This window comes from Lygodium microphyllum, chromosome 8, assembly GCF_053477565.2.
Source record: "Lygodium microphyllum isolate KBCC chromosome 8, Lygodium_microphyllum_v1.1.10, whole genome shotgun sequence".
In the NCBI taxonomy this organism is placed as follows: Eukaryota; Viridiplantae; Streptophyta; class Polypodiopsida; order Schizaeales; family Lygodiaceae; genus Lygodium; species Lygodium microphyllum.
Window position 1 is genome coordinate 108,737,778 of NC_141142.1, and position 23,065 is coordinate 108,760,842.

The 23,065-nt window shown below is 38.5% G+C and overlaps 1 protein-coding gene across 5 annotated transcripts in view; it reads right to left on the reverse strand.

Moving 5' to 3' along the window:
* Nucleotides 1-1,181: 1,181 nt before the first annotated feature.
* The window catches only part of LOC148032720 (uncharacterized), a 34,594-nt gene continuing 12,710 nt past the window's right edge, over nucleotides 1,182-23,065 (reverse strand). Inside the window, exons 1-3 of one of the 5 annotated variants that reach the window (XM_087683362.1) lie at nucleotides 3,103-3,248; nucleotides 2,620-2,848; nucleotides 1,182-1,650 (exon numbers count right to left, since the gene is read on the reverse strand). In XM_087683362.1, coding sequence (XP_087539488.1) covers nucleotides 1,446-1,650; nucleotides 2,620-2,828 — 414 coding nt within the window. In that variant the 5' untranslated portion in view covers nucleotides 2,829-2,848; nucleotides 3,103-3,248 and the 3' untranslated portion in view covers nucleotides 1,182-1,445. Of the gene's footprint in view, nucleotides 1,651-2,308; nucleotides 2,849-3,102; nucleotides 3,249-21,969; nucleotides 22,125-23,065 lie in introns of those variants that run through there. The other 4 variants (XM_087683360.1, XM_087683361.1, XM_087683359.1 and 1 more) reach the window with 4 other exon arrangements.

Genomic DNA, 23,065 nt, shown 5'->3' on the forward strand with positions numbered 1-23,065 from the left:
TATGCACATGCATGAGAAAAGCCAAGATCGACATTGTAGCAAGCTACTAATGAACACACGGATACTTATCGTCAAATATTCACAATGAAATAGTTAAGCCATATGCTCATATAGTTTCATGGGGTTTACTCCATTTTGATCACTTCGATTATGATGCCACGAAATGGTGTTTCTATAATAGAATAGTGCTCAATGTGCAGGGCCCACTCACCTCAAAGGAAGATGTCTAATAGAAAATAAACTATTTTGATCAATATGAACTAGATGGCAAAGATAGAAGCTTACATATCTTGTTAAAAATTGGTCATTGAAAAGCTCCAATTATCACATTTGACCTATTATCAAAGCTGGTGCTTGATAATTCTATTATTGAATGGCTTCAAAAGTATTAGATATGCTTTTTTCCAAATCAAAAGCCTACCAAGCCTTAAAAGCATAAGAACTAGAAGCATTCTCTTTGACAATTACCACTATTGATCCTCCAAATGTTAGAATGTACTCATATGAACATGCACTTAGATAATATCTAAGAAGACAATATCTAGATATTTAGGAGAACTAGATAAAATGGATCTAGAACATATGAATGATACTTTACTGAGAGGACCTATCATATCCACACATTTATTAAGTATATATATGTATACTCTCACAATGAAAGTGTATAAGCAAGTGAGCAATACAAGTTTGTGACTCTCTCTCTCTCTCTCTCTCTCTCTCTCTCTCTCTCTCTCTCAAAATAAAGTGAAATGCAAGATAAACTTAAAAGTTCTATCAAAGTCAAGTTCTTACAATTTCATGTAGCACTTTTTCAAAGAAACATTGAGATAGCATGAGAACATGACTTCCAACTCCTCAAATTCATTCATAGTTTTTTTTTTTTCAAAAATAATGCAAGACAAGAATATTCTTTTATGCTAGTTAGGAGAAATTTATGTGTATCTAAAAAACATTAGTACTGGTAAATAATCAAGAGTCCAACCTTCCTTGTATGATACCATTCATATCAGCCTGAATATCTTCTTAACTTAGTTCAGAAACATCAAGATTGTCTATGGATTTATTTTGGCATGTTTGATTAAAAAACGCACTTTCTTTTTACAAAATAGAATCGAACTTTTTAGAGTGAATCTTCCAAAAACATTGAAAATGTTTCGCCAAAGATGCAATATTACCAAATGATTAACTACTTTGACATCTCAAATTTTCCACAAAGGAGGTATATGTAAATGAGGTCTAAACTCTTCTGGTAGAATTTTAAAGTTAGCTCACATGGCAGCCTAGGGTGTACAAAAGCCATCTTCACCCCTATTTAGAAATTTATTGGCAAACTTTGATCGAGGAATTGTCCCTAGAGTTTCAATGTTGGCTATGGTGAAAAGAGCAACCTTTAGGTGATGTCAACCTTCTTAAAATTATATACAAACCTCTTAAAAATATAATTTTTACACTAAGTGACTCCACAATTTCAGGCTTCTTTGGAAGCTTAATAAGAAAATGGTGTTAATAATGTGGGTGCCCCTTCTGAGAATAGCTTTCACACACGACATGTTTACAATGTGAAATGAAGCCACTACATTCACAGCCTGTGAATAACAACACAAACTGATTTGTTTTTCATTATAACTCTGTTGCCCATCTTTTGACAATCTGCCATCAACAAGGAGAGAATGACACAGATTGAAATAGTATTTAAAAAAATTCAATACTACACAAGAGGCTAGATTGTCATAACACCAAATCTTCTAGTCAATTAGCCATCCACAGCTTTTAGTTCTAGTATAGTGCATCCACCTCAAGCCCCATTTTGGGGCATCCAAGACAATGTTACTTTTACAACATTGTGCTTACATTGATCCAGGACGTGCAGTATTTGGTCTTGGAGAGCTTTACAAACTTCTAAAAGAGTAGGGAGATTAAAGATATTATAATGAAAAGGGCAGCTTGCTATACTTGCTGAAGTGGAATTCTATAAGTCATGTTCTACAACTTGTCCATGAATGGGAGAGATTATCCACAGAATCTGTGCTGGTTTGATTGTATTTCTTGCAGGCAAGTAATTTAGACGAGAAAACTCAAGAACAGCCTAGCTAAACCCTTACCAATTTTAATGATTTGCTTTGCACCTTCAAAGCATGCTCATTACTGTTGATATTCTTGATACCATCAACAGAAATCGTTTCTTGTACTTAGTAACCTATTGTGAATGCCGGTTCATAGACCATTTCTTTTCTATAATTTCCCAACCATCTGTTTACCCAAACACAGTCATGTACTCCAACCATTCAAAAGTGAGGCCTGTTAGGTATCGTGTGACATTCCCCTCTATTACAGTTGTGATATGAATGCATTAAGAAAAGTTATAAAAGAGACTCCCTTAGGATACACTAATGGAATCCAAGAAACCACACAGTTTCATGCTAAAAAAGGCAGGCATGCACTTGGCAGGTGACTGCTTATAATTGACTCCTTTTCCTGCTGCCATCCTATTCAAAATTTGCTCAACCTAGCATTGATTGCTCATCTGACAGTAACTTATAACACAGTCATTTCTCTTTAGACTTGATATCCATTATGTTCTTTACACGAGGAGCATACAGGGAATAAACAACAGCTTGCCTCTTTGCCACATTAAGCATCTCCTGGCCTTCAGAAAAAGCTGCAGCAACACTTTCTGGACTTGACTCTGATTGATGCTGGCGAAAACCCTGCCTTGAGCGGCGCTTCACATACTCACGAATATTGTAGTCATGGAACTTTCGAGCCTCTCGAAGCAAAGCCCTAAATAGGGCCCTCACCTCAGCACCTGTAGGTTGAGCTGTTGCCATTTTGACCCCCCTTTATTACCCTGCAATACCAAATAGATTAATTAGTAGCAACCTACATGAATGATAGAGCCTAAACAGGTCATCAATGAAAAGCACAGAGTTCTCCTTATTAATCAGCAGACGTTGAATATTGCGCCACCACACTACACTTTACACAGACTATATGCAACAAAACCTACAAGAGTCACTTCTAAAGCATACCACTAGCTGCATGATTGTTCAAATATTTCCATTCCAATGATCCATCAAGTAAAGAAAACCATCATTCAGATACCATATTGCTTGGTCGGAAGTGTCTTCCTAGATTTCCCATCCCTAAAAATGTCTTTTCTTTCCAGAAACCAGTAACAAAAATTCTTCATCTTTCCTAATACATGTCCATGCATGTCCTTCCCGTTGATCTTTGGCTACCACCATATGTCCAGCTTGTTTTTCTGTGTATGGAATGAACCTAAACCAAACTTTGAATTATGTTATCAAAGATCACAAAGACTTCATGAACATCTCAGCAAGTGCCACCTATACTCAACAACATAAGGAGCTGAGTGCAAAATGAACTCATAGCTCTCAACTATCTATGAACTAGGAGCAGCTTCCCTGCAAACTCCATTCTGCAAGTCATCTCAAGTAGATGCAGATGCTGTCATTGCAATGAAATATGCAAGCACTTTTAAGCCAACATATTAAAACCAATCATGAGTATGAAACTGGAATCATCCAGTGAGAGTCGAATTTGAAACAGATCCACATCAGCATCACACTCACCATGTAACTCGAGCATGTGGTGTATGAGTCTCAACTATTCCTTAACCCATTAACAAAAGTCACACACCAAGTAGCCTTCCATATATTTGATATCCATTGTGCTTTTATCAAGTGGTCTGTCCATTCAAGTGAGTTGTACACTGATCATGTTGGCATTTTGTTGTACCATGGCTGCCAACAGCTATATTTGTGCAGTAACCTTGGCTTCAGAGGTGTGCTTCCTAATCCAGCAAGGGCAGCCAAATATTATAGCAAGGGCAACCTATTCAGAGGTGTGCTTCCTAATCCAGCAAGGGCAACCTATTCAGATTTTCAACACTAAGTTGTTGCGTTTAATATTGGGCACAAATATCGAGGTAGATGTAGTAGTACAGCATTGAATTGTCATAAATTGCAGATTGGGTGCTGTTTTGTGCAGTGGGCACGCTTTTCGAGGAGATTGACAGTTTTGTACTTGCATTCAAAAGCATTTGTATCACATGTTGAGCTTTTGGTACTCGGTTGAGTACATTTCACACTTCAACTTGAAAGTGTTTGGCTGCTGAATTTGTGCACTAATTTACAGCAATCAAATCAAGATACCCAAGATCATAGCAAGATTTTGGGAGTCCTCACTCAAGAGGATAAGCTAGATAGCACCAATTATCCCTATGGAGTTTTATGATGCGCAATCTACTTATTGCGAAGGATCTTTGGGATTATGTCACCGTGATTTGTAGAGACCGGGTGAGCTTGCACCTCAGACACCTCAATATGGTGCTAGAGGACGGCCAGCTGCTCCTGTTGTTGCCCCTGCTCCTACAGCAAATCAGAGGAGATGGGATTCAAAGGATGCACAAGCTTTGTTGTTGATTGCCTTGTCAATTAAAAGAGCTATTATACCGCATATACGGTCATGCAAGACCTCTAAAGCAACTTGGGATGTCTTGGAATTTATGTTTACAGCTCATAAAGAAGCCAGAATCTCTTGCTTACGAAGTGAATTGGCTAATGCACGAGGGTGACCACATGACTAATCACCTTACACACTTGCAAGACTTACTTGGGCAGCTGCTAAATACTGATATGGTTATTGTGGATGTAGAAATGGTGAATGTTACCGTGAATTCCCTTTCAAAGTCATATCTTGATTTCCACACCTTACTGAATTTGTCTTTGGAAGGGGGGGGAAAGCCCCTTACTTTTGTGGAATTGGAAGGCATCTTATTATAAGAGGAACAGACTCAAAGAAATATTGTTGTGTGTTCAAGTGATGCAGCCATGCTCTCTAAATATAAAGGTGAGGGTAAAGTAAAGCAATATGTAAAAATTCCCGAGGCTAATATGGGACAGCCATCTAACAAGACTGCCCAAGACACAAAAAAAAACAGACGAAAAATAGGAAATGCCACTACTATGAGAAGCCAGGACATTACATTGATGAATGCAGGAAAAGGTCAGCCAAGGAGGAGGACTTGGGTTTGGCTCTCCACAAGACATCCACTACTCAATCTTGGAATAGGGATACTACAGTCAATTTTGTAGAGGACTATGCATTCTTGGCATGCAGTTATGACACTTTCATGGTTGATAGTGCATTTAAGGCTGCTGAAATGCAATATACTTGGTATTTCAACAATAGGGCATCCATGCATATCACTTCACCGAAGTGCTTGTTCACATCATTGCATTCAGCCCTTGCAAGGAAACATGTTACATGTGCTAATAACAGCAATTATAATGTTTGTGGCATTGCCTCAATGCTAATCACTGCTTTACCAATGGCTCTGATTTTATGCTTCTAGATGTCTTGTTTGTGCTTGCCAGGGTTTGTGGTGAAAGGCAAAAAGCATATGGTTTGCAAATCGTATAAGGCTCTTTATGGCTTGAAACAATCTCCTCATGCATAGCATACTAAGATTGATGCTTATTTGGCTAGTATTAGTTTCCTAAATAGTCCAACTATACCCACTCTCTACATTAAGAATGGAGGGGAGGAACTGCTGGTTATCATTCTATATGTAGATGATATGTTGCTCATCGGACCAAAAGAGCATAAATTTGCAGATTTCAAGGCTAAATTGAAGCATTCTTTTGCTACATCAAATATGGGCTGCTTGCACTACTATTTGAGGATTCAATTCACCTAAAATCAGCATGGCATTATCATATCACAATCACAATATGTGGATAAGCTTTTGCATAGGTTTAATATGCAAGGTTTGCATTGCAAACCTATATACACTCCTATCGAGCCAAGGCTCAAGCTATCCAAGCATGATGGTAAAGAGATGTCTGATGTTGCAATTTATAACCAAGCTATTACCTATCTTATTTACCTTTGCAACACACGTCCTGACATACAATTTGCAATATCATAGGTGAGTATAGTTTATGCACAACCCAGGGACAATACACTGGTACGCTTTCAAATGGATCTTCAAATATTTGCAAGGCACTCAATCATATGCTTTATTATTTTCCAAGGGGAAGACTTGCACTTACGGGCTTACAGTGATTTAAATTGCGCTAGTGATTTAGACACTAGGCAATCTACTAGTAGACACCGGTTCTTTCTAGGCTGCTCATGAATTTCATAGCTAAGTAAGAAACAATCTACAATGGCTACCTCATCTTATGAGACTAAGTACAAGGCACCCTTCACAGTAACGGTGGAATGTGTATGGCTGTGTAGACTATTGGCTAAACTATAGATTTCATTGGAGAGTTCTACACCCATCCTTTCTAACAGTCAAAGTGCTATTGCAATGGTCCGAAATCCTATGTCTCATGCTCGCACAAAAACATTCAGGTACATTACCATTATGTTAGAGAGAGATGCTATGCAAGGGAGATCGATTTGATGTATGTTTCTACACAAGAAAATGTTGCTAATATTTTACCAAAGCACTACCTCGTGAAAAGTTTCAGGCTATTTGAAAGTCCTTAAACTTGCTACCGCTTCGTAATTAATCTTCTTGTACTTCCATCAAATTGGCACTACAAGGGGGTGTTAGAATTCGCCAATTCTATGGACAGTGTCACAAGAACATAAAATTTTAAAATGTTTTAATATTGTTAATAACATTTGATTAGGTTACTAATCAAATGTGCAAGGTTGTTTAGCACATGTGATGCACATGGCAGTTATTTCATGGTAACAGGCCAAGGACCCCAAGGATGCAATGGGTGTCAAAGGCAAAAGTTATAATAAGTTATACCTTAGGCACTAGGTGGTACCTGGTATCAAATTTTGACCTAGACCAATTTATTGGCCACTAATATCAGTGGTAACATTAGAGACTAGGCATTGATTACTCAATTAATGCCGGTCTAAGGGTTAAGAACTCCTCACAAATACTTGGAAGACAAATTAGCCTAACCAATTTAATTATTGGCTAGTGAAATTAATTTTTTGAGCAAAAGAATAATTACTAAATTAATTTTTAAAATTAATATTCTGAAATTTAATTTAATAAGCTGGATATTGCTGAAAAATGAAACTATAAGGTTACCACTTAGCAAAACTTACCAATGCAAGTGAAAAATCTATATTTAGGGACTGAAGGAGTCTATTTCAACCATTGTGAGATAAAAGAAGACTATTAGAGAGCAAGGGGAGACTATTGATATAATTTGCAACCACCAAGGATCAATTCTACAGCACGTGACAGCACTTTGGAGCCCTCCAAGAGCAAGTGGCAACAATGCAAGGTCCTTTTGGTGCAAATGACAGCATATAGAATGAGGCAACAATCTTTCTAGTGATCTTAAGCTGCAAGTGACAGCTTCCATGGCCGTTTAGGTAGGACAGCAATAGTCTTTAAACATTTCTTGCTATGAAACTCTAAAATTTCTCTCTCTACAGTATTCTCCCTCATTCCCCAACCATTTCTCAAGTTATCTCAACATTTTCCAATAATTTGAGCCATTAGAGAAAGAGATTTCAATCAATATCTGTTGTAAACCCTAATTTACAACAAAAATTAGAGTTTTGACAACTGCAATTGGGATATGTGCTCAAAATTAAGAATCTAGGACTTGAATTCCAACAACTAAATTTGAGGAATTTCACGGAGATTCAAGAGGCCAGCCAGTCAATATCAATTTTAGAGCTGAATTTGTCTTTCAAGCAGTAGGGTAAAAGCCAATCCCTAAGCAAACCAAGGGACAAATTGATTTGAAAGCTTGCTAGTATGTTTTGACAACAAGAGACACTTGGATTAGCAAAGAAGATTAGAGAATCTCACTTGTACTCCTTCCATTTGCAATATAAGATAAAGAAATACCGCAAGGGGCACCAATTTTAGGACCAACAAGGTGTCCAATGTCCAAGACTAAAGTTAAGTGTACATTTTCACTTTATGTGAATAATGAATTTTATGCTTGTTGTAATTAGTGCTTAATCAAGTATTTACCACCCTATCCGAGAAGGAAGGCTGGTTTCATGGTTCCATTGCTGGGATACTATCAATTTCCTTGAATTGGTGGGCCCTCATTGAACGTCAGAAGCTTTACTCTATTGCTGAAATTGTATTCAGCTTAGCATTACAGCAACAATTTTTTCAGATAGTGAGATGGAATCAAGCAAGGATGATGCCTCCCAATCTGAAAATTCACAAAGTGTTGGGAAAAATGAAATGCTTGATCTTGGACAAGGCGTGCAACATGGACAACAAGCTGATAATGTTGATTTAGACCAAAATGTGGGTCTTTCTAGGCCTTCATAGTACTTTAGTAGTGGCACTAGTTTCCATGCTATGGTGGGCTTAGAACCACATACACAGATATATGGTACAACTCCTTATGGTATGCAGCAACCAATGCATGGTGTGCAAGGCCGAATGTATCTCGGTATGGCTGGTAATATATATACCCCCATGTATGACAATGTTGGCATGATGCTTGGATACAAAGTGACAAGTTTGCAATACATATATGCAGTCCAGGGTGTTTAAGACTCATGGTATTAATTTTGGTTATGCAAATGCTACATATGGTGTTGGTTATGAGGAAAAATGCAACTAATAATACATGCAATGTATGGAAAAATGTATCTTAGTATGGCTGATAGTATGCAAATTCCCATGCATAGTCACATTGCAATGGTTCAAAGTATGCAAACAAGAATGTTTCCTTATGCATTTGGTGCTCCTAACATGTCAGGTACACATGAGGGACTAGTCAACTAGATGCAATGTTGCATATAGTTAAGTTGAAATTGCAGCAATGTAAAAGAATAAAGCATTGCAATGCTTAAGGGAAGAAATGCCTACAACCTGGTAGAGGTTTCGAGGCAAGTAAAGTTCCCATGTGCTTCTTAGTAAAGTTTCAGTATTGTTTCACCAATAGATGCAAAGTGAATGAAAGAGGATGACTTGCAAGGCAAACCATCCTCAGTTGTTGCAATTTTATCTAGATGCCTTTCAATTCAATTATAGCCGACTTCAGTTTGGGCTCAATCAGGTTCAACATTGCATGGGTTTAGAGCATTGCTTGATGCTCAAGGGAAAAGTAGCACTTGTACTCCTCCAATTGTGTATAACTCTCATATGTAGTGGATTTCGGATGTATTCAGTATACATCCAAGATATTGTACTAATAGTATGTTTGCCACGAGGTCATTCCTCAGTATACTAGTCACTGTGGGATGTATGTAGATGATTATGGTTGTTACCATGGCTCCAAGGCTATACTTTTGCAATCACTTTGTGATTAGTTATCAAATTAGAAAGTGATCTGATTATGCTTAATTTTCAATGGTTTATAGCTCCTTCCATGAACAGCAATATGTTAGTAAATGCTATTGATAGTTTTAGCTATGGTTTATACTGAGAATATACTTTACTATGATTCTGAAGTTAAAACAGTTGAGAAACATTAGTTATGGATATATCCAATGAGTTTCAAGCAACAATTCTCCACTATTCTTCAAATTTGTGTCATGTTTATATTAGCTGGAAATGTTCAACAAGGTTTGGGACATATAACATGGTTAAAAAATAGTGGTCAATGTTATAACTATGATGCCTTATGGAAATTCCAATGCAGTATGCTTTTTCTTTGGCACAATGAAATACAATCCAATACGATTGCAAGGATTTCTAGGGAGAGATCTATCACAGGGATGTGAAATTTTAAGATACTTTAATCTTGCTGATAACATTTGATTAAGTTATCAATCAAATGCGCAAGGTTATTTAGCACATGTGATGCACATAGCACTTATTTCATGATAACAAGAAAAGAACGCGGAGGATGCAACGAGTGTCAAAGGCAAAAGTTGTAATAAGTTATGAGTGATATATACTAGCTAGTACTCGATGTCAGATTTTTGCCTTGACTAATTTATTGGCCACTAATGTCAATGGTGACATTAGAGACTAGGCATTGATTACTTGATTAATGCCGGTCTAAGGATTAATAATTGCTCAAGAATATTTTGAAGAAAAATTGGCCTAGACAATTTAATTATTAGCTAGTGAAATTATTTTTTTTCGCAATATAATAATTCTTAAATTAACTTTCAAAATTAATATTCTAATAATTAATTTAATGAGCTGAATAATGCTCAATAATGAAATTAGAAGGCTACTACCTGGATGGTGCAGCCTATTCTAGTTGTTGTGAGAGAGAAAAAGGCTATTAGAGAGCAAGGGGAGGCTACTAATGTGATTTGCAATCACTAAGAACCCAGCCATTGTGAGAGAGAATAAGGCTATTAGAGAGCAAGGGAAGGCTGCTAATGTGATTTGCAACCACCAAGGATCAGTCCTACAACACGTAATAGCAATTTGGAGCCCTCCAAGAGTAGGTAACAACAACCCAAGGTCTTTCTAGTATAGATGACAGCATATAGAATGGGGCAGCAATCTTTCTCGTGGTCCTAAGCTGAAGGTGTAGGCTTCCATGGTTGTAAGAGCTTTTCACCATTGACATTAGTGACCAATAAATTAGTCAAGGCAATGCTGAAAAGCTCTTGCAACCATTGGAAGTAATCAATGCCTAGTCTCTAATGTCACCATTGAAAAGCTGAAAAGCTGAAAACCATGGTTGCAAGAGCTTTTCAGCATTTCTCGCAATTAAACTCTGAAATTTCTCTCTCTACAGCCTTCTCTCTCATTCCCCAACCATTTCCCAAGTTATCTCATCATTTTCCAATAGTTTGAGCCATCAAAGGAACTGATTCCAATCAATCTCTATTGTAAACCCTAATTTACAACAGAAATTAGGGTTTTGACAACTGCTTCAAGATGCATGCTCAAAATTGAGAACCTAGGACTTGAATTCTAGCAACTGAAATTGATGAATTTCAAGGAGATTCAAGAGGCCAACCAATCAATATCAGATTTGGGGATGAATTTGTCTTTCAAGGAGCAAGGTGAATGTCAATTCCTAAGCAAACCAAAAGGCAAATTGGTTTGAAGGTTTCCTGGTCAGTTTCGACAACAAGAAACACTTGGATTAGTGAAGGAGATTAGAGGGTCCCAAATATACTCCTTCCATTTGCAATATAAGATAAATACCGCAAGGGGTGCCAATTTTGGGGCCAACACAATGTCCAATGTCCAAGATTAAAGTGATAAAGTATACATTTTTAGTTTATGTGAAATTTATACTTATTGTAATTAGTGCTTAATCAAGTTATTTACCACCCTATCTTGAGGAGGAAGGCTAGTTTCATACAATGCCCAATGTTTTAGTTTGTCAGTTTGCAATGTGAAGGAATGCTAGTTTCACATAGTGCCCAATGTTTTGGTCAGTTAGTTTGCAATGTGAACTCAACTAAGTTAATAAGTTGCATCATCACGTTTAGAGTTAGTTCTAGACGTAGTTAACTTCAATTGAGTTAAGGGGTTGGCCTACCTTAGACCTGAGGGTTGTACTTTCATCGATCACTTTCAATTTAGCAAGTACATCGTTTCAGCTCATAGTGTCTACTCTCACTCTCCCGTTTCTCTCTCATCCTTAGTTAGTGCATCCTTCAACAAAATGAAGTGTGTACATAGTGCATTGCCTATAAATAGATGCACACACTGAAACCTGCCAGACCTAATCTTATCCAACCATAAATGCAAGTTGGACCAATATGACAAATGGGCAAAAACTGAGAACGCATACATGAGGCAAAAAAGACCTGAATAAACAGTCGGTGAGATCTCAACACATCCACTTAGCGACAAACCAAGAAACAAGAACCATAATGAGTTGAGGGGATACAAACGCATCTAGGAAGGGAACAACAGGTAACAAATGTTAGTGATCATGGTCATCTCATAGTTGTGAGCCCTAGTACGTACAGTGAATCAGTGAGGGACATCAGGAACTATGTTCATCATGGTCATTTAGATCATTTTGATCAACTTAGTCCATTCTGAAGTCATTGTCTTTCTTTTGGACCCACCCATGATATTTAGTCCTCGAGCATGCTTTGTGCAATTGTTTTAGGTCATGGGCCTATATTAGAATAGCTTGTTAGCTAGGCAACTTCACTTAGTAAAGCATACTCTCCCATCTTTAATTTCTTCTCCACGCCCTCACTACAATCTCATCCTGTGACACATGCAAGGGCTTTGCTATATCAGTTGCATTCACCGTCAATGCCGGTTTTCCTCACCACCTTCATCTTCCTCTTTGGTGTATCTCTCTTAAAACTTCAGTTTATTAGTTCCTACTTCCACTCACATTTTGACATGGCATTATTGCCATGCTTTGAAACAGTTGCTGATTTCTGAGTGTTGTTTGCTGCATTTTCTGTGCAGTCTTTGTGTTGCCAGCCTGCATCAGTCATCACCAGCCCTTGGAGCACATCACCCAGCCTAGGCAACCTGTTTGGCATCAATTCCCAGATGTTTCCCACAGCCCCAGCCTCAGACAGCTGCATTTGCTGCTGCTTTGCATCCTACCGCCGCATCCCAGCCAGCAATGCCTCCTTTTTCAGCCAAATGCCCCTCATTCAGCTGAGTTTCAGCCTAGCACTGCTGGTGGTCCTGGTTCATGTGTTTTCATCCTCAAAGGGCAACAATGCAGCTGTATTTTGGTGGACAACCACCTGTTGCAGCCTGAGTACTCCTGCCTTACGGTGAACAGCCATTCCTGGACCAGCTGTATTTTGGTGGACAACCACCTGTTGCAGCCTGAGTACTCCTGCCTTACGGTGAACAGCCATTCCGCAACTCTGTCCAGGTGTTTCTGAGTTTTCACCCATGGCATCTATTTTGATGAAGCTTCTACTACTTCTACCTCCCGGCCATCTATGGTAGCCCCACTTTGGTATGCTTGCCCAAGAAGTGCATATTCCAATTCTCCTCAACCCCCCAACAGCACACAAATTGGATGGCAATTCTTCATTTCTTGAAATATTAAGTCTTGAAAACAAACAAGTATTATAATTGTTGAGCACACTACATTGTTTGGGGCATTTGTAGTAGTATCAAATTTAGGGGCCCCCAATATGGGTGTATGAAACCAGCCTTTGGAAGCCCAAAGGGCAGTAAACCACATTTTCGCAAACACTTAATTCAGCTTAACAATAAATTCAGCAAGAAAACTCCACACACAATTGGAGCTAGAGTGTTCCTATACCATACATTGACACTTGTTGGCCCCAAAGCTAGGTGCCCTGTTTGGTATTTCTTCAGATTAAAACAACACTCTTGAATGGGATTTGCGTGAGGATGTTTATGTGTCCCAACCTCCAAGGTTTGAGATTAAAGGTAAAGAGCACATAGTATGCAAGCTGCATTAAGCTCTTTATGGTCTTAAACAAGCTCCTCGCACATGGTACTCAAAAATTGATACATATTTGGCCAGCAAAGGGTTCAAAAGTGGTCGAATTGCTCCCACTCTATACATTAAGAATGAAGGGGGGACTTGCTAACTATCATTCTTTATGTGGATGACATGCTGCTCACTAGACGTATGGAGGAAAAATTACAGATTTTAAGGCTGATTTAAAATATGCATTCACTATATCACACATGGGCTGTCTACACTAATTATTTGGGGATTCAATTTACCCAAAATCCGCATGGTTTCATCATGTCACAGTCACAATATGTGGATAAACTGTTACATAGGTTTAATATGCAAGATTGCAAACCTATGTGCACTCCTATGGAGCCAAACTTAAAGCTATCTAATGCATGATGGTGAAGAGATGCATGATATTGCAATTTACAACCAGGCTATTGGCTACCTTATTTACCTTTACAACACACATCTTAACATTCAATATGCAATCTCTCAAGTGGGCAAATGCATGCACAGCCCACAGACCACACATTAGCAAGTTGTTAAGCAGATCTTCAAATACTTGGAAGGTACTCAATCACATTCATTATTATTTTCGGGGGGGGAAGACTTATACTAATAGGCTTACAGTGATTTAGATTGAGTTGGTGATGCAGATACTAGGTAATCTACTTGTGGACGCTGATTCTTTCTAGGCCATTCATGCATTTCATGGCTAAGCAAGAAACAACCTATAGTGGCTACCTCATCTTGTGAGGCTCAATATAGGGCAGCCTTCATACCAACAGTGGAATGTGATTGGTTGCGTACATTATTGGTTGATCTACAATTACCATTGGAGGGACCTGCACCCATCCTTTCTGATAGTCAAAGTCCTATTGCAGTAGCATGTAATCCTGTATTTCATGTTCACACAAAACACATTGAGGGTGCATAACCATGCTATCAGAGAAAGATGTTACGTAGGAGAGATCTACTTGATGTGTGTACCCATGCAGAAAAATGTTGCAAGCATTTTCACCAAAGTATTACCACGTGAAAAGTTTGAGGCTTTACGAAAGTCCTTAAACTTGTTACCCTTTGGTGGTTGATCATCCTCATACTCATGACATTGGCATTGCATGGGGATATTAGAATTTGGCATAGAAACAGGGAACGGCTGTTCCAGCCTGTAGGAACGGCCTAACACGTTCCAAACCCTCCAAGGAGGTGAAACGGCCAGGGAACGTTCCCTGCCGTTCCCTACCGTTCCCTGTTTGGAACGGCCGTTCCAGGCCTGTTTACTGAAAATTGACGTTTTTTCTTGTTTTTTTTTTTTTAACTTGGGTCATAGTCCTACCACATATTCACCCATCTCCATTGTTTAATGTGCACACACTAATCTCTCTCTCTCTCTCTCTCTCTCTCTCTCTCTCTCTCTCTCTCTCTCTCTCTCGGGTTGAAGATTCAAAGTGTCAAGACAACCCACAATCTAATTAGGAGTCTATGCAAAGTTCAAATTTGATGCATTATCAACTCTTGCAAATCAGAATCAAATTTCAGCCGATCCTCAATTCCAAGGTATTCATCCATTTATATTGTCTAATTTCAAGGGAAATTGAGATAATTGGGGCAATTCAAGGCAATTTGGAGCTATGGGGGTAATCGAGTCAATGTTGGGACATTTGGGTCAATTTCATGCATTGACGGGTATTGGGGCAATTAGAGGGACATTCTTTGGGGCAGTTTGGGTCATGCAGAGCATATTTGGGGCACTTAAGACATGTGCCGTTCCCCCCGTTCCCGTTCCCCGACCTTGGACGTTCCCCCCGTTCCAGGGGGTCCCGTTCCCGTTCTCGTTCCCGTTCCCGTTCCCTGTTCCAGGTAACTATGGAATTTGGTAATCCTAGGCAATGCCCAATGTATTTCGTGTGATGTGGACACATACAAGTGTCAATGTAGTGTGTGTACCTAGTGTCTTTAGACATTAAGTTAGTGTGGATGAGGAGGAGGAGCCCAATAAATATGCACAAAATATGCCATATGCAGCAGCTGGTTAGCAAGCATTAAATGCTGGCCAATTGGCATAAAATGCCAAGTCCATAAAATGCCTAAAGATACACAAATGTGCCCAATCCAATTGCCATGCACAAACACACACATGAGCTAACAATCCTACCAACAATTTTTGCCTCAATTTTGAGGTAAATTTCTGATTAGTTTTAACTCAGTTTTTGGCGAATTTGAGAACCGTTTATGGTCACTTTTGGGACAGTTTTTTGCATCAACTTTTGATCAAATTTTGCAATCAACTTGTGATCAGTTTGGAGTCACATTTGCAGCAATTTGTGATCAGTTCTCAAATCAGTACATGATCAATTCATGCTCAGTTTTCAATGGTTTACAGCTAGTTCCATGGACAGCAGCATGTTAATAAATGCCATGGACAGTTTCAACCATGGTTTATGTTGAGAAGATGCTTTACTATGGTTGTGAACTCGGAACACTTGAGAAACATGAGTTATGGATGCATCCAATGGGTTTCTAGCAACAATTCTAAACTATTTCTTAGTTTTATCTGATGTTTATGCCAGCTGGAGATCTTCAGCAGGTTTGGGGCATATGGCATGGTTAGACAGCAACGGCCAATGTTGTGACTGTGATGCCTTGTGGAAATTCCATTGCAATAGAGTTTTCCTTTGGTACAATACAATGTGATTGAGGATGATTGTAGAGATTTCAAGGAGGAGGTCTATCATGGGCACGTGAAATTTTGAGCCGCTTTAACCTTGCTACTAATATTTGATTAAGTTACTAATCAAATGCACAAGGTGTTTAGCACATGTGATGCGCATGGCAATCATTTCATGGTAACATGCCAAGGACCCTGAGGATGCAGTGGGTGTCAAAGGGAAAAGTTCTGATAAATTATGCCAGATAGGCTTTGGTGGTAAGTTGGTGTCAATTTTGACCCTAGGACAATTGTTTGGCCAATAAGTGTCACTTGTGACACTAGGCACTAGCATTAATTATTAATTAATACCAATCTAAGGGTCAACAAAGGTTGAGGAGCACTCAAAGTTGCAAATGGCCTAGCCAAATAATTATGGATGGACATATTTGATTTTGGGCAAGGTCAAAAGGGTTGAAATTTATTTGATGGTTGTATAATGCTAGAAAATGGGTTTAGAAGGTTGCCACTTGGCACAAATAACCATGGAAACTGAGAAAATGTATTTTGAGCTGTTGGAGGGCATTCAAATCAGTTTTCAGCATGGGAGAGAGAGGGGAAGGAGTCATTGGTCAAATTTCAAACCTGTTCTCAGCCATTGGAGGTAGTAGACAGTAGCCAAGAGGCCAAGAACACCTGATGACAACAATTGAAGTACCAAAAGCTGCTAGCAACAGATTTAATGCAACGATTGCAAATTGGAGGGTGCCAGGTAGCAAGAATAGCAATAAATGCTAATTGGAGCAAGTTGCAAGTAGATTTAGGGGTTTCCCTGGGTAGGATCTCTAAATTTTCTCTCTCTAGCATTCTCTTACTTCCTCCAGCCCATTCTTAGGAGATCTCAACTTATCTCAGCCATTTGGAGCAGATCTCAGCTAGATTTTGGTGGACAATAAAGAGGATTTCTGTTGTAAACCCTAATTTACAGCAGTAATTAGGGTTTAGCAACCACCTTAGAACCCCTACAAACAAGAGAAGGCATCATACACTGAAACCAGCCACATACCAGGCTAGCATTTGGCCAATTGGGGTCCAATTAGAGCAAGTCATGGGTGAAAAACAAGGGAAAATTTGCCCAGTTTGTTTGTTGATTCTTGGACCAGCAAGGGGATTTTCGATTAGCCAAGGAGATTGTGGAATCTCAGCTTGTATAATCAATCCATTAGCAATTGAAGATAAAGAAATACCGAAAGGGGCCCCACTTTTGGTGCCAATAGGGTGTCCATTGTCTAAGAATTTTGTATGTTAAGTGTGCATTTCATTTTCGTGCATCTGCTGATTGTTGTAATTAAGCACTTGATCAGAGAATTACCACCCTCTCTGAGAAGGAATGCTATTTGTTGATTGTTGTAATTAAGCGCTTGATCAGAGAATTACCACCCTCTTCGAGAAGGAATGTTAGTTTCATTAGCCCTAGCCATGTACCACATGCCTCGCACACTTATCCACCGTATGCCCCAATGTCAAATCCTTCACTGTCAGTGCAATGGTCACCATACCAATAGCTAGGGATACCAAAATCAAAGTTCATTTTAATTAAAAATATTCATGAATTTTAATTAAATCATTAAGTTCATTCATTCTAGTGGCATACCCCCCTCTTGAAACATTGCAAGTGATCCCGATTGCATGTAGTTAAGATCCAACACGGCATACTAAAAGACCAATATATGTTTTCCAACAACCAAGCATACTACCATTACTACGTGTATTTTCATATCAATGTACAATTATTCATACATGTTTCCAAGTAACCAAGCACACAACTGTTACTCCATGTACTACCAATGTACAATTATCAATACATGTTTCATTTTCCACAAGCTCCTACATCAAAGAAAACTAAAGCAAGCTAATCCCTCACTTTGCCCCATGCGAGGCATAGCCCTAAAGCATCCATGTTTGGTTGCTCACCAACAAGATCGAATACCAATCCAACAAAAGTTTTATGCTTCTTGCCTTTCTAATCCTTATTGTCATCCACATGGTTTTTAGACTTATGTTCTGGGCATTCACGTGCTATATGCCCCTCTTGTTCACAAACATAGCATTTGTTTACCTCATACAATGTCTTTCTTTCAGCAACTTTCTTAGCAAATGACCTTTTGCCTTGTCTACCTTTTTTTAAAAAAATTGACTAATTTTCAGCATGTTGACCCTTTTTTTAGCATTTAAACTTGCTACCGAAAATTTCAATCTTATTGCCCTTATTTTAAGCATTGTCCTTTCAAGCATCTTTGCTGCCCTTAAATCCTGTGACATGTCCTTTCATCAATGCATAAGCTATATTTGCATTTTCAATCAATTGTGCCATACTGGTCATTTTTGTCTTGCTGCAATAGTCACTCATTTCTTTGGGTAGAGCACAACACTAGGTCTCTATTTTGCTCAGCCATCATGACCTCACAAAAAGAGCTAACTAACAACAAAGCTGCCCAAAACTTGTTTGTGCACTCTTCCAAATCAGCACAATGAATGGCATCTAATTTGTGCCAAGCTATTGTCACATCCACTTCAAAATGTTTATGAGCCATTGAGAAGAGAAAACCTGTTTGAAATGCACCCAAGTTGTTGGTGCCTTGCCTTGCATCAAAAGGGTTGTTCACCGCTGAAGTGCATTTCCTTTTTAAAAAGTGGCTGCCTTGTGCACTTTTGAAAGCTTGAAAATTTTGCCCTCAAGGTAGGTTGCATCAAATTGTTGAATGAAAGTCAAATCCTTCAATCTATCCTACATACCATTAAAGGTTTCAAATTTGACTACTGCCGCACCTTCTTTGTAGCCTTTAACTTTACCCAAAGGAGTCAAGTTATCATACACGGGTGACTGCAAAAATGGCGGTCCCAATGATGCCATTGTTGCATTTGACATATGCCTAGTAGTGCCTCCCAAGTGACCAAACACTCCAATTTGCACACCTGGCTGCATACCAATGTTACCATACATGCCAATGTGCATTTGGGGCTGCATTGCCCCATGATAGTTCCAATGAACACCTAACATAGGTGGCTGAAAACTAGCTGCATTTTGCATGCCAACATTGGCGGGTGCAAAGGTATCCATAGCCTGAAGCACTAATCCACCCCCAAAATAACTTGGATGAGTAGATGGTGGAGAAATTGTTTGCTGTCCATGAGAAATAAGCTGCACATTACTCCCTAATGGATGATCATGCTGCTGAACTAAAGTTCCCTCCACATTTGGCATCACAAGTGCCCGTGTATGCAATATCTTTGGCTGAAAAGTTTGCCCATGAGCCTCACTTGGCTGCTTAGAATGTGAAGCAACTTTTTTCCCTTTAACATCAGGAACTGACTGCATAAATTCAGCAAATTGAGGTTGCTGAATTAACTGTTGCAAGTTCATAACAACATTTGCTAGCTGTGCCATAAACATTGCATTTGCTTCCTAAGCACCTTGGACTTGTGAGATTACATGTGATTGAGCTACATGCTCACTGATCACATTTGTTGCTCGTTGTCCTAAAGCATTTTCAGTATTTGGAGACTCAAAACCATGTGTTGACTTGACTGCCTTTCAAGTGGGGATTCTTGTTCCTTGCTCCTACTACCACTGTTGGGTGACATCTTTTACTGTTTGCCCCTTGCTGTATAGCAAGTATAGACCTTTTTGTAACCGAACAGCAAACCAAATGCATGTGGTTGCTCCTCAAGACGACCACAAGCTCACCTCCTTCAGAAAGTTAGTGATGTCTCCACAACAGAACCATGAAACCGGCCTTTAGAAGCCGAAAGGGCGGTAAACCACATTTTGGCAAACACTTAATTCAGCTTAACAGTAAATTCAGCATGAAAACTCCACACCCAACTAGAGCTTGAGTGCTCCTGCACCACACATTGATACTTGTTGGCCCCAAAGCTTGGCGCCCCTTTCAATCATAATTGTCAAGTACGGAAGTTATGATACCGTACAGTATGATAAAATACAGTACTAAATGGTATCTTAAGATTTTATAAGGTACAATACAATATTAGCATGAAAAAAAAAATCATCTTAGGTATTTTGGACTAAAGATGAACAATAAGTGTGTAAAGTCTAAATAGCAATGCTATTAAAGTATACAAGATGATTGCTTAAGGGTAACATGCCAAAAACTCTATGGTATATGCCTCAAGCGCAGTATGCACTACAACATACAAGTTACAGATACATAGATGGAATTAGAATCTGAATATACCATTCATAAATTATTGTACAAATAAGAGAAGTGTAAGCTTTGGGTGGGTTTGGGGGGGGGGGGGGGAGGGGAGGGGGGGGTGGTGGGGGAGAGAGAGAGAGAGAGAGAGAGAGAGTGAGAGAGTGAGTGAGTGAGAGGCTTGATAGAAAAAGAGGTTATAAGAGGCTTGATTATAAGAGAGTGAGAGAGGCTTTTTTTTTTTAGAGAGAGAGAGAGAGAGAGAGAGTATGTGTCTGTGTGTGTGGAAGGTTAATGCTTGAAAAAGAGGATGTTGGGGGGTGTGGCCAAAAGTACTCTATTTTTTCGTATGAGATCATACTAATACATACTGTGCCGTATGGAAAGTACCATCCTATGTACAAAGACAACTATGCTTTCAATATTCTTTAGATTACTCAAATATCCTCGAAAATGATTACAAATGACTGTATTTCAGTAATTTCTTGCAACATAACTGATCCACGGGTGCATTGTGCCTTGACACCTTCATTGCTAGCATCCAACCAATTGTAGAGTGTTTCAAAATTGCGAATGAACACTTTAACCTGCCAAACCCTAAAAATGATAGTAAGCATTTGAACCCAATTTCATGGAGCATTTACTGAGATAACTCTCCTATTTGGTTCCACGATGTTCCTCTCACAAACAATAAGGGTTTCTCACGATGAAACTGTGTAAATGTCACTTTCTTCGCAACAAAATTACCCAAAAAGTGCACTAGACTTGAGATCTCAAAGAAGAAAAAAATATATGTCCATAGTATTATCATAATCCATTTTTCTAATATTTAGCTCAAAAACAGTAACATACCTTATTGTATATGGAGTTACAAGGCTGCCCAATAGAATCCCCATGCCAAGAGAAGAAAATTGCCTACTATCTATACTCCATCTATGCTACAAGCTCATTCCATGGCTAAAATCTACAATTTTATGCAATGAGAAATAAAAGAGTAGTTGTCTCCAAACTTTGGTTTTTCCAAAGAGAGAGAGAGAGCCCCAAATAGCTAAGATAAGCTTCCCAAATGGATAACCAATTGCTACTTGATTATTTCACATATTTTATTAAGAGCTAATTAATAACTTAGTCATTAATCATAAGCGTTCTCTTCACTGGGTAAAACTTAAACTCAAGGCTTGCTTAATAACTTAAGTGCTCTAAGTGAGTTGCTTATTGTGATAAAATTTTAATGTATCTCAATTCTAAGGTACAAACTTTCAATTTAATGAAAATTTCATGTTACATCTTGTTTATTTGTCATCGCTATGTACTACATAGCCCACACACTTGTCCACCGTATGCCCCAATATTAAATCTTTCACCAGCTGGTGCAATGGTCACCATGTCAAGAACTAGAGATACTAGAATTAAAGTTTATTTTAATTAAAAATCTTCATAAAGCTTAATTAAATCATTAAGTTCATTTCTTATTCTAACAACAAGTGTCATGTAAAAGCTATTTACAATTATAATACGTTATAAAAACAATACTAAAATCTTCATACTAGTTTTCTATGCAAAGATAAGTGCATTTTAAGCTTTCAACCGACACATGCCCATTGTGTAAGCATTTCATACTAGCTTTCTATACAAAGATATATGTATTTTAAGCTTTCAACCTACGCATGCCAATTATACAAGCATTTCATAATCATATCATCTTGCTAATTGTAATTGTTTATTTTAGCAAATATAGCCCATACTTCAAGACATTAATATTTTCTATGTACAAGCTTACCCTTGATATGCTAGAGTTTTAGTCACAAGCACCCAATTGGATCATGTAGATGAAAGTGTGTACTATCTCTTCTTTAACCCACTCCGGTAATCTACCATAACATGTAACCACTCGTTAATAGCCAGCTCTAATATACTTTTCTTTATATCTAGTAACTGCAAAGGAAACAAATTTAATAAACAATTAAATATACAAAATAATAGAAAGAATAAAAATTATTTTTCTCTTGTACTATAACAAAGTGATACAAGGGTTAGGGTTTTGAATGACGGTTAAGCCATCTACAATTAGGATTTATTATAAAAATACACTTTGCGCATCACTAGCACATAAGTGTGGCATTATTGATTTTGATCGTCTTGAGCATTGTACTCTCTCTTGGTCATTAATACATAGCCTCTCACTTTGTAATTGAGTTATTATGCATCAATTAATTCTTGCATTATCTTTCATTCTCTATCAATTAATCACGCAATTATGGAACACTTGGATCAACAGTGATATAAAAGTCACTTACCTCCATCGCCATTGCTCACGACCACCTTTCTCACAAGTGATTGTTGATAGCTATGCATCACCCTATTACCATTGTCGCCACCATTTCGTCATTTTATGAAGATTAGACTGTCTAACAATCTCATCGGTCCCAATTGTCTCTGCAATGTGTGACTTGCCATTTTCAAAACTTGTAGCATAGCCTCAATCATCACGTTCAAGGCCTTCCAACTACCTTCACCACGAACGACAAGCATTACTTTGTTTTAAATCGCCACCCTATCACAACCTATTGTCGTCTATTTAACAATCCTGGTCATCACCCTAAGAGCTTTGAAGCTGTCACTTTGCACTGCAACATGTCCAGTGTATCATGTTGGCTTAAATACAAGTCCTATCGGTTGCCACAACCACCCTACCTAATTGTCAGCTGCTTTTCATGGCCTCTTTGGCATCACAACTCTTGCCTCTTACGTTGGTATTGGGCCCTAGTCACCACATTGCCGACTTGATCCCCAATAGTCACAATGCCTACCTATAGCCATGCCAACACATTGATTCTATGAGAGTGCGCAACAGAAGAAGAAACATGAACACAAAG